General features: G+C 36.1%; 1 protein-coding gene across 1 annotated transcript in view; it reads right to left on the minus strand.

Moving 5' to 3' along the window:
• Positions 1-13,279, minus strand: part of ZNF407 (zinc finger protein 407) — a 439,772-nt gene that overhangs the window by 400,424 nt on the left and 26,069 nt on the right. The window contains 1 exon segment of the mRNA XM_049111754.1: positions 7,908-8,022. Within this exon segment, the coding sequence (XP_048967711.1) occupies positions 7,908-8,022 (115 nt within the window).

Genomic DNA, 13,279 nt, shown 5'->3' on the forward strand with positions numbered 1-13,279 from the left:
TGTTAACCAACCATCCTTTGCTCCAGCTCAATATATTCCTATGCAGTAAACAGGACCTTTTAAAACTGGAAATAGAACTACAAAAACAATTTTCCAAAAATGCATGTATCTAGACAATAGCATCTGATGTGCTTGGCACTGTCGTTCCCTGGCACTCTGGGAGTGAGGTAACAAAGACTTAGTGCTAATTCTTGCGAAAACACTAAAACGAGGGCAACACGGGGAGCAGAGGGCTCCAGGGCCAAGTGAGAGCAGACCGAGGATGTGGTCCAGAGCCCATGGCACCTGGACAGTCCACAGGCTTGGAAATAAGAAAAGCACTCGAGGACTGAGGAGCAGTAAAAGAGTGCACATTAGGAAACGGTATGTATTTTCAGACGGATAGTTTCCCAACCCCATTCCTGTCGCCCATCCACAGGAAATGCACAAGGAAACGCAATCCTAACACCCGTGTCCAACATGCTGGCTATACACAGACATCGGGAGCATGGCCACATAATTATATGTCCTCATAATTATTATTTGGAACTGTGCTGCCTTAGGTTATATGGAACTGGTATCAACCTGTTTTCATTACAATTATCCACAATCAATAGCATCCCTAATTAAAACTACCAACAGTGAAATTCTCATAAACATAACTCTGCTGCCAAATCCCATGCCCCTTGATTCTGAAGCAGTGATATCCTTCCTAGCAAGTTCTCCTGCTCCTCCTTTCCCTGACCTTTCACAGTCCAGAAAACTGGAAGAAAGCAGACAAGTCAAAAAGGAGAGACAGAAAGTAGTGGGAAGAGCCAGCGTTCAAAATCTCAGCAAGAACAGGCTGTGTGCCCTGGCCCTGCCAGCTGCTCAGGGCTATGCTACTTGCTTCACAATCTCACCTCTGGCAGGACTAACTAAAGTCCTTGCAAGTATGAACATACCATGCTTCTCCTTGAACATCCCCAAGCCCTGCCTCAAGCGGGCTGCCCCTGGTTATCTAACTAATTTTCACTCACCTGCACATCAAATGCTAGCTATCTGATGAAATACAACTTTGTGAATTCAGGTCCAGCGAGGCTTGGACGTTTCTTTCGTTCTTTACCTGAGCTATCCAGTTGAAGCACAAATTATTTTGATCTTGTTAACCCTAAAGACTAACAGCACTGGCACACAGTCATGTTCCATAAATGTTTATTTAATATTTGTTTTAAAAATCCTCCACTTCACCCCACCAACCACTTATACCCCAGGAATTGCCTGCTGCGTTAATAGGTCATGCTATTCTATTCTTCACTACTTTTGCTTTATCTACTAAAAATGTCCCAATTAGTCTTGTGAATAGCTCCTCTTCAAGACCCAACTCAAACATAACTTCTCAAGGAAGCCTTTGCTACTGTTCCTAAGCACTCCCCATGGACCACTGTCCCTTCCTCTTATTCCTAGTATGTGTCCCACTTCACGTCCGTCTCTCCTCCTTGGAGCACATGACTGCGAGGCCTCTGCACTGACTGGTCATGGTCACTGCGTCTGCAGAGAGAGGAAACTCTCAAGAATGTGCCCAGCAGGAAATGAATGAGTCCCTAAATCAGTAGTTATGCTTCCTTCCTATCTACATTTCCAATACCTCTTATACTCAGCATTAGACAAATCAAAGGGCAAAACCCTCCATCAAGGAAAGGACTTTCAAAAACACATTAGCAGGAAGAGAGGAGAAAATAGGCTACCACACCTCGCACCCCCACCTCCACCCCCACTCCCCCACACCCCGCCACACACACACAACTCAAAGGGTAGGCAAAGGAAACCCAGTAGACTGCTTCCCCGACTCCCTGTATTCCACTGTATGGATCAGGAGAGCTAAAGAATCCTCAGATCCTACAACTGGATTTTAAAATCATCACAAAACCATTTAAAAACAAAAAGAAAGCAAAAATGATTTAAGTCACTGAGATAATGAATTCTTCACTGGAAAAGATCTCAGAGAGGCCAATGCTTTCAATTATAACACCAAGAAATGACAATGTGCTCCACGTTGTTAAGGGCGATCACACATGTTGCCTTGAGATAAACCTATGACCCACTCTTCATGATAAAAATTCAAGAAAGCAGCACTACAAAACAGAGAATAGGGTGTGGTGGTGACAAAGCCCCTATGATGCGGAAAGGCTGGCATCCACCATCCTAATCTTACCCTAAATCTCTCCTGGATTTACAAGAGTTCAGTGTAAAATACCTCAGAATCTTATCTGAGAAAGATTGTTTTTTGTTTTAATATTATAGCTATGATGTTTTTTAGACATTCCGATTACAATGTGATTTGTATATAAAATATATAAAACAACATTCATTCACTAAATGATATTTCAAAGACTGGAGCACAAGAGGGATAAACTAACAATGTTAATTTCGTATTCCTCACTGACAGGAAGAGAGACAGTAATCACTACGTGGCATTTTTAAATTTCAAGCTAAAGGCAAAAATGTATCATTAAACAAAAAGCTTTAAAATATTGTATACATAGAATATGTAATATACTCTTTGTAATGAATGTTTGAACATTAATTTAAATTTTTTACAAAACTGAGAGATGCTGCATTTTACATTGTTACAAGCATAATTCATGCCACAACATAAAGCAAACTTTTTCTATCTATATCTCTTTAGCCAAAACAACAAGCCAAACCAAATGCTTATTTTATTTGGATACATCTGTAGATATGATGGGTGTAATTAATTGTTCGGCTAAAAATGCAGTTCCAGGGTGCTTTTAATGATTTAGGTATACACAGCTTTAGTTCTCAGAACAGACTAAAAATAGTGATTTTAATTTATTCCTGCTGCCTACAATTACCCACAACCATGTATTTTTAAATATTTCCAGCCTATAAAAATTACTAATTTTTGCCACTTGTGTTTATCTGCATTTAGACTTTGATTTGGATAAATTAAGCTCTCAAGTGTTCCTTGCTTTATGAAACTCTGCATGTTGTACACTTCAACACAAATAAATGACTTGTACCATTAGAGGTTTAAATAATGTAATGTATTTCATGCTCAGCCTGAAGCTGGATTCCAATGAAGTTGCTAATGCACGTAATGATTAAGTGTAACTCAAATACTAACTGTGTTGTTGAAAACATGACAGGCAATAATTTGGTCTATTATATTCTGCCATTTAATTGCCTAGTACAGACATTCTCTGACACATTATGAAGCAATGATTTACAATTATTCAAGCTGCAAAGGTCAGAAAGTGACATTATAATCATCTACATAGAGATCCCTTCTAATGCACAAAAACTAGGTAATGCCACACACACACAAAAAAGAGTTTTACTGCATTAGTAACTTTCTATTTAAGGTTTCTTAAACCAAATGAGAATAAACAGCTCATAAGCACATTAATACACAATAGAAAATGTCTAGAATCTTTCCATGAACCTGAAGGTGACAGATTGAGAAAATGCCCTTATTCTCTCTGGATTAGCTAAGTGCTACTCCCCTACTTGACTCTGCACACAAGATTCAACCAGACACAGGGAAGTCAATCAGAGAATACCATGATCCCCAGACCACCCATCCCGGTGTCTCTGTGAAAAATGGCACGCAACAGTCAGCTAGCACTTCTAAGGTTTATGGGAATCACAGGCCACTCACTAGTTTGCTACTAACTCCATTTTTTTTTTTTTTTCTTAAGTAACTGGTCATGAAAAACAAAGACAGTAACCTAAACTCATCAATTTTTACCCCTCTGGTCCTCGTGAAAAGACAATAATATCTTCATCTGTCTAGGCACCTAATTCTATTATATCATGTTCAATTTGTAATCACTCAAGTGCAATAAATCATCAACACATAAAGAACAATGAGAAAGAGTAATAAAATTATTTCAAACAATGCTTTAAGGTGAGAAAAGTGAAAAAGAAAGAGAGATACAGAAACAGACTGAAACCACAGTGTCAAAGGAAAATACCATGCGAGCAAGTTTCTAAAAGAACATAAACCTGAGCAAAAGCAGAAAACAAGAATGGTTAGGGGCTGGAAGGAGGTTAAGTTACAGTTATTACATTCTAGTGAGAACCTAGAGAGAAAAAAGTACAAATTAAAGTCAGAAACCAAAACAACAGATATTGCAAAGCAGAAAGAAAAATTTTTTTAAAGGGACAGTTAAAAGGAAGGAAACTGGTCTACTATGACTCATGTATAATTTGAGTCCATCACTAAAAACACTTTGTATCTCAAGTTTACCATCTGTACAATGGGAATTATAAACATGAGATAAACAATCTCATGACACCAGGAGATCAACAAAAGAAGTGAATGTGAATTAAGGCATACACCAAAGCACAGTACCACACCAATACTACTTATTATCGATAGTATTACATACACTATTGCATGTGTGTATACTCACAGAAACAGAGAGAATTAAATTTAAATAGATTTAACAAAACATGGTGTCTGTAAGCCACTGAAATTTTCAAGTTCTTTTTTCAGTAATCAAAGGTAGAGATCATTGATTTAGTAAAAATATGTTTAACCTGTTTTTAAGTATATGTTCTCAACAAAATTATTAACTTCTGTATAGAAATGCTTTCTATTATTTCTCATTCTCTCCCCACAAGCCCCATGTCAGATCCACACCACATGTTCATGTGAACCACCCACGACGTGCTATCTATAAAGATACCTATACTGTAAAAAATTCCTCTTGGGATCCCATTCAGATCTAAGAAAAACATTAGGAAACTGTACTATTCAAAAACTGCTCCACCTAAAAGTGAAAGTAAAATAAAAGGCTTTTATAAATGAAGTTATCAATAGCAGGTTCTCAGAACAGGAATTGCAAAGCAACACATTTTGGGTGATTTTTACCACAACATGAGCACATAAAGCATGGGTGAACAAAACTGAAATCCTGAATCTGAACCCCAGCTATCTGACAAGAATTAGATATCTAACCCATTCAGCTGCTTCACAAACTAACTCAAATCCATGATAGATTGTAGCTAGCACTTGCCGACGAAGTGAAGAAAATTATCTTAAAACAGAGCTTAAAGATTCAAAGAAATCAGTGTAGGTCCAAACAAATGAAGTAAGAAAGCATAAAAGGCAGTCTTTTGTTAAGGGAGTAACTAATGCACAAGTCAAACTGAGCCTTAGCAAAAGTATTCAAGCTACATATGTGATGAGCATCTACAACCTTCTTATATAAAGATATGAAAAACAAGTCAATTACAAGTAATCTAAACCATTAATACTCAGCTCAATTCAACAAAACGCACTGTCATTTACATCAATTTCGCTATAATATATGAGGGTTTTTTTCCCAAGAAAAGCAAGAGGTTACTATGACAAAATAATGCAACATTGTGAGCAATAATTTCATTTTTAAAAGGTGCCTGCTCCATTATTTCTATACATTATTACTCATTCAGAACTATTTGAAGAACAGTTTATCTCTTACAATTCAGGTAATGAAAAGGTTATTCATAAAATCCTAAGGGGCAGAGATGAAGGTACTGACTACTGCAGAAAGAAAAACACAGTGCAGGACCTTCTGTTTGTGACAAAATTATAGAGTTAATGTTCCTGAAAGATCACGTCACCTTTTAAAGCATGATTTTTTTAAAAGGTAAAATTTATAGCAATGAAAGCTAATGAAGAAACGCAGCATGAGCTGCTTATGCTCAGGAACTAATAGGTCCACTGAGCATTTCTAGGATTATTTAGCCATCAATGATAATGAATCGACATTGTCACTAATGGTAATGTACCAGTGCTCTTCACTGCCACTAACCTGAGAGCCAATCCTTGCTTTCTTTCATGTTTCTCATTTTAGTTTTTCACCTACATATTGCCCTAACCCTTCAAAACACATGAAATACAGACACCCCATGATGCTTTTTTCTTTACCATAAGGGTTCTAACTCGTTATTATTCTGTTTTAACTCCACAGATTATAGGCCTTCTTCAGTTTACTGGAATTCTTCAGAACTTTCAGCTTCACTGTGAAAATATCCATCCTATGAAAATTATCATCATATAACTTTTAAATCAAACTTCACTTAAAAAAAATTAAGAGAACTATTATTTCAACGTAAGTAAAATTCAAGGACTGCCATAATTCTTAAAGATACAATTCTGGAGTCTAGATTCCTTTTTCTATGTGTGTGCACAGACACACACACACACACACACACACACACACACCTCTAGGACAGCAGTATGAAACTCATATATCTCTCTGTATTTATAATTCTTTATCTTGGGAATCAAATATGTAAACCACTGGTGTAGCACTTCAGTGGTGTGTGGTGAGCAGTAAGCTCAGCAAAGGGCGCACTATTTCAATTGGACAAGCAAAGCCAGTCAATCAGGTATTGTTTCTGATGCCACCTATGCCAGAAACTGTTCTCTGATAAAGTTTCTTCTTCTCTTTCCCAGGACTTAGTAACCCTAATAAAAAAAAAAATGGACGGAATTAGATTTCTAATAATAGAGCATGCAAAAACTGCTTTTTTTTTTTTTGAAGAAATGAGGACGAAACTGCTGATGACCCCCTAACAGCAAATGTTTGCCAGAGTCAAGCCCTTCCCTCTTTCCTATAACTCATATGGTAAGAAACAATAAATGAGGTATCTTTTAAAATTCCAAGACCCAGAGCAATTAAAATGAACCATTTGGCACTCAACCCTTGCAGCTAAAATCAGTAGCAACAAAACTCATTCTGCCACTGATCTTCAGGGGGCTTCAGGGCAGAGGTTCATCTTCATTTACCTTAGCTAGAAGTCACTGAACCATCAATTCTGCCAGTGAACACATCACAGACCATGGTTAATAAAACTGCTTTGCAAAGTTATCTGTAAAACTATCTCAAGGGTCAAAAAATGCAACTGCATCCTGGAATAAAATGTACTGTCCAACAAAAGCCGTTTCTGACTTAAAAGATATTACTCGGTAGCGCTAACCAGAAGAATCTTCCCCTGAAAAAGGAAACCCACCATAGTGTGTGCGCATTGCATAATTGAATTGAACCTGCAGCATTGAGGGAATCAGCCAGAAGAACTGCAGGTTTCTCAGGTTCCACAGAAAGTGTTTTCATAGGATGCGCTCATTCATTAATTTCTCTAAATTAATAGCATTAAAATATATTTTTAATCAGAGATAGGATATTAAAATCCAGCTCTGAATGTCCTATGATATACCATAGATGTCATGGCATTTTAAAACCTTTTAAACATTTCTGCTAAATTAATTAGTTGTGCATTAAGGCATCTCAGTGCTCCCTATTAAACGCAACACATCTGAGTGACAGTTTAACACCGTGAATGGTTCTTTAGAGGAAGAGCCGTTAACTAAAAATGGATAACAACAAGTTTTGAAATAAAGTTACATGAAAACATACATTATACACTGTTTACTCAAGTTTTATCTCTTTAACAATCAGTAACCAGATGTCTGAAATTAAATCTTTTTCTACATTTCTCTTTATGGAGTATGTCCAGTCTATCTATCCAAAGAGCCACTACTGTGATTAAAATTAAAGCAGTATATAGCAAAAGAAAAAAAAAAACGCATACATATACACTCCTAAAGCTGTATTATGTATTTTTTTATGTCTTTAAATGGAATTTACAGTTCTCTCTGGCAATGTGAATGAACATCCTATAATTTAGTCAATTTACAGATTACAGGTTCAAATTGACCTTGTAGCCCATAAAATTGCTCATCTTCAGTAGAGGATTAGAAGTGGGAGAAGAATGTCATAACTGTATTTAAGGAATTTACCATAACAATGGAAAGGAGGATACGCATGCATAATTTTAGCCACTCTTACTCATATCAGTTTTGAATTCTGAAACAATGGCTATCCTGCATGCTTCCTGGTTCACCACGGTAGAGATGGTTTCAATTTACTCACCCACAGACGTGACACTTGTATTCCCTCATCCCAAGGTGCCTTTTGACATGGTTTCTGGCATCGCCAAGCTGAGCTGTTGCAAAATGGCATATCTTGCACTTGAATGGTTTTGATCCTAGGTAAATTTAACATAAAATATGATTTGAATGTGAATAATACATTACTGATAGTTTAAAAAGAGGCTTAGATCTTAAATCATACTTTTCATCTGATTAGAAATTTCTGGCCCCAAAATGCTGGAACACCAGCATTCCTTTCTAACTTGAATAGACCTGCATCCCATAATCATTCCACCAAGAGACTTAAACGTTTCAGTGAGTGTTCCTAACTTCCAATAACATTCCTAAAATATAAAGCAAAAGCGAAGCAGTTGAGCAGTAGTAAGTAGATGAGATGAGCTAAATAATTTTAAATATTTTTCTAACAATTCACAAAAATATATTTTAAAGTTATTCAACATCTGAAATGTAACATTATAAAAACATAAATGCATACAGTGCAGCTGATATTTTATAAAGTATATTTATCATCAAATAAATTTCTCAGTAGCCACCTCCCTTCCTCATATTTCTGCAGCTTTGAATTTACTCACATTAAGAATGGCATTTCAGATTTTTTTCTGACATTTATCCCAAATGATTCACTATTTTACTGTTTTAATAGCTAGCACACAATGTAAGAATATATAATGGATAAGTTATTTGCTTTTATGATCATTTTATAGTCAAAAATCTATGATGATTCTGCAAACCAGAAGTATTGATATTTTATTTACTGACTTCATGAACAAATATTTCAACATAATAAAAAGCAAAGTACCAACAATTTCTTTTTTTAAATTTCACAAAGGTTAACCTATACTCAAAAATGAGAAAATAATTTCAGAATCAATAAACCTAGTATCAGGAACAGAGACTGTAACTGGAACACAGTCACTAATAGATAATCAGTACCCACATTAATGAGAAGCAATACTCCTTTAAGTGCGACATGTAGACACCATTTTTCATTTTTCAAACCACCAAATCTTCAAATAAATACATCAAAATCATAAAAACCACAGTCTGCTATCAGTACAATATGTTTCCAGATCTTTTGTATAATGTTTAATACCTATTTGGTGAAATACCTAGTTAGACAGAATATGGTATTTGTGAACCTCAATAAACATACAAAAAGGGCTCAAATAAAAAAATTGCAATACATCACATTTGATCAATGAACCTTTGTGCAGTGCCCTTGAAAAAAAATAATCCTTCAAGAATACTTTGTTGAAATTGAAGCACTCAGTAAAAAATTTTAGAGTCTTAAATTTCAATTTAATTCCCAAAAGCTGACAAAAAAGTGAAGCATTTAATTTTAATCTTCTAACAGAAATAAAAAAGTCAACAGCACTAAGCACGGGCAGACAAGGTTGAATATTTCACAGTTCAATGACAATGAAGCCAGATCTCTTAATACTTCCATTTCTAGTGTTAGAAGTAGATGTAAAATATATTTAGCACCTGAATGGTTATATCTAGTCAGCTTTATATGTTTAAATGTCAAAAGCAGGTTGAGACTGCAGCTTACAGCAATCACATTCTATCAATCACATTAGAAACTACAGTTTACTTAAATGATTCTGATAAAACTAAGCCTATCACGACCTGGAAACATTTCATCTCAACACAGATTTCTATGAAGGGACACAGAAAGGAAAAGAGTGAGAAGAAACAATTCACATGCACTGTAAACTGAAAGGCATTAAAGATAATAGGGTAATTAGGAAATTATTAATTAACAATAACATCAGGACTCCAACCAAAGAAAATGAAGCTCTCAACATTTCTATTACAATCTTGGTGAAAGCATTTAAAATCTCCTGTGGGTTTAAGGTTCCGCCGTGCTCCCACCACACTGTGTGCCACGAGGGGCTGGGGACAGACCTTTCCATTCACCACACGTGGCTCCTTAGTGAGAAGCTCTAGTTCCTTCAGGTCTCAGTGATCCTTTGCTAGTGTGTTGACAACACATAAATGAGTTCTTCTGCTGACTGCTTTCATGCAGAAATCACTGAGGTCCTGACTATTTTTCACATCTTATATTCAGAACAGACTGTGTTAACATCTCCTTTCTGTTCCACACAAATTCTAGGGAAGTGGAGATAATACTTTCCTGCATTAGGAAAAAAAGGTCTTCTTTTTTTCTAATAATGTTTTCAGTCTTAAGCTCGCGATGCACATCCCATAATGAATCCAGGCACACTGTTTATAAGTCAAAATTTGTAAAGCCACGTATTACTAAATTTGTATTTCTCGCAAGTGTATTGTGATTATTACAAACTGTCAATATCATTTAAAATAGTTCCATTCCTGGGAACAGCATGATCCTCAGTAGGTTTTCTTTTAATTTGAATTTGTAGGCTTTTTGAAAGGGAAAAACAAAAAAAGACTCTAGTTTTCTGGCACCTTACAATTTTACCAAAAGAATTCCAAAGATTTTTAAAACTAAATCTTCACTCAGACCTACACAGCCATTCCTCAACATCAGTCACAGCTAATTGCTATGCACATATGGATGTGAGATTAATATTTTAAAAATGATATCAAAACTTTAGGTCTTAAAGAATGTATATATAACCCATTATCTAATGCTTCTCCATAATAGCTACAACCCTCTAATGCTACAACACTCTCTAAATGCTAAAACTTCATTCTGTTCTTCTGTCTGTCCTTTCTTCCTTCCTTCCTTCCTTCCTTCCTTCCTTCCTTCCTTCCTTCCTTCCTTCCTTCATTCATTCAATAAATAACTGCAAGCCAACTCTGTGTGGGGTGTGGAGATGAAGCAGTGAACAAAGTAGAGCCAAGTCCTCACTAGGCTTGAAGTCAACAGACCAACTCTCCTCCCAGTGTCTTTTCAAGAGCATTCAGCCTCTAAACTGTCACATACAGGCTAAGTTAAACACCTCCAGCCCTCAGGTGAGACTAAGTCACACAATCTCCCCATGTGACATTTCCAAACAGCACAAGTGACCCCATGCACTAGAGTATCAAACTGAAGGGCTTCAGACAGTCTTCTAGTTTAATGACATCTGTCTGCCATGTCCTTTAAAAGTAAAGCTCTAACCCACAGAACATGCAAGAGGGAAGATGAACCACTGTTTTTGTACTCCTAACAAGGTAAAAGGCGACACTGCCCTTTCTGGTCATGCAGATGACTCCATACAAGCAAAGACACATGAAAATGCTGGGGTGCTTTTTTTCCTACAATTCTTGATAATCAAAACTCATTTATTTCTTAGAGTGGTGTTTTTATTGTGCTTAAGGATGGGAAGAAAAGGAGACATAAGATACAGAGCAAATTACAAAATATGAAAACAGGAATTGGAAGAGTAAGTCCTTTTCCAGTTAACCATTAATAACAGTCCCTGCATCACTACTTCATGGACATGAGCAAAGTATCAGAAAAGCAATTCATTCTAAGATGCCCCAAAGTGGGGGGGGGGGGGACTAAAAACCTTGAATTAAAACCGGGAGAACAACATCCCCCAAACAGTGGCTTCCAAACCTGCAATGGTAGACTGGCATTGTGTACTCAGGAACAGGGCTCTCTGTGGTGCTCAGGAACACAATAAAAATGTACTTGCTGATAAGCCCAACAGAAGATGTTAAAAAGTATGCTAACTTTTAGTAAATGTTACAATCAATGATGTAACTTATATAAGTAGGGTTACTTTGTCACATATTGATAGTTACCTCACTTTCACATCCACATTAACTTGATTTTAAATGCAATTAATACATATAGTCAAGGAAGACTAATGGACTACATTCTGCACTTAACCTAGTGGACGTTTTCAAATGGCACAAGTGACCAGTGCAAACCTATTTTGCATTGTAAACGACTAAATAAATCTTAATGGATTAAGAATGATCAGCTATCAACACACAAGGGAAATTAAGTGCTGAAATGCCTACATTGATTATTTTAAATTATTAGCCTTACTCTGTTCTTGAATTTGTATGCTTTTAGTGAGCTTTAACACATTTACAAGACTTATTGACTATAATTACAAGAGAATTCAAGTAATGGACACATCAATTATAAGCAACATGTCTTGACCAGACAGTTGCATAAAGAATTCTAAAAAGAGATCCATTAGCATCTTCCTCTTAGTTTTATTCAGTTTTTATCTGCCTTTAGAGGGCATGTTAAGAAAGTACATACCTTCTACACACATGAACAAGCCTGATTTCTAAAAGCCAGATCACTTCATAAAATGAGTGAGCACAGCAGTGACAGAGCAATTAATAATGCCAAGAAAAGGGTATCTGGATTTATTCCCCAACAACAGTTCCACCGCACGAAGAGTTGGAACCATGAGTACAATGTTTGTGTTTACCTAGATTAATCTTATGTAGGTTGCCCTGTTCTTTCTTCAATGAAAAACTTTTATCTGTCTGTAATCTCCCTACACTAGTCATGTTTCATACTCTTTTGTCTTCCTCCTTGTAACCATGCACTAAGTTTCAAAAACTGCATGAATTTAAAGTATAGCTTTAATAATAAGCCATTATTTAAAAGTACAGTAAAATAAACCTTACAGTTTTAATGAAAATATGTTCATTGAAATGTGAATTTATTATTCAAATCCACTCATAAATTCAACCATGGAGACAGAACTTGTCTAAGCAGAGCACAATGATTTAGAAAAGCTGTCTATTTAAAATAAAGAATGTATGGCAGGTTTATAGAAACAGTGCAGTGAATTTTTACATAAATTTAGAACAGTGGCTTATGCATTTTCCACAAAAAAAAAGTTTAAAAAAAAATTTCCACCCCAAATTAAACATTAAAATGGAACACTACATTTGACAGAGCACAGAAACTAAATCAGGTGCTGCCTTCATGAAAACCAAATCCCCAGGACATCTTAACTTTGAAAAGTGTTCACTAATTTTGATCCTTGAAAGTAGAATCTTGTTGCCTGGGAGTTACACTTTTCGATATAAACCATCTGGCAATGAATAATTTTAAATCCCTAAAATTCTAAGAAAATTTTTATTATTCCATTCCTCAAAAGCCATTTTAATATGTCCTCTGAAACCCACAGTACCACTTAATAGCTACCTTGAAAAACCAAACAATTAGGACTCAGAAACAACTGGAAAGCTGTTAAGAGACGGGAAAACTTAACAAAGGCATCGGAGGGGCAAGGCTTTTTGATAAAATGAAAAGAAATTTGTCAAACAACCTGCTTCAGAATCACTAAGGCCTAATTAGCTTTGGAAATGTTCTATGTCAACACTGACTTATGGCTGATGCCCAGAGTGCCACACAGCGGGTCATGTGATGAGCAAATGCAGCATGGACTCCAGATCCCAACTTTA

This window comes from Canis lupus, chromosome 1 (assembly GCF_003254725.2).
Source record: "Canis lupus dingo isolate Sandy chromosome 1, ASM325472v2, whole genome shotgun sequence".
NCBI lineage: Eukaryota > Metazoa > Chordata > Mammalia > Carnivora > Canidae > Canis > Canis lupus.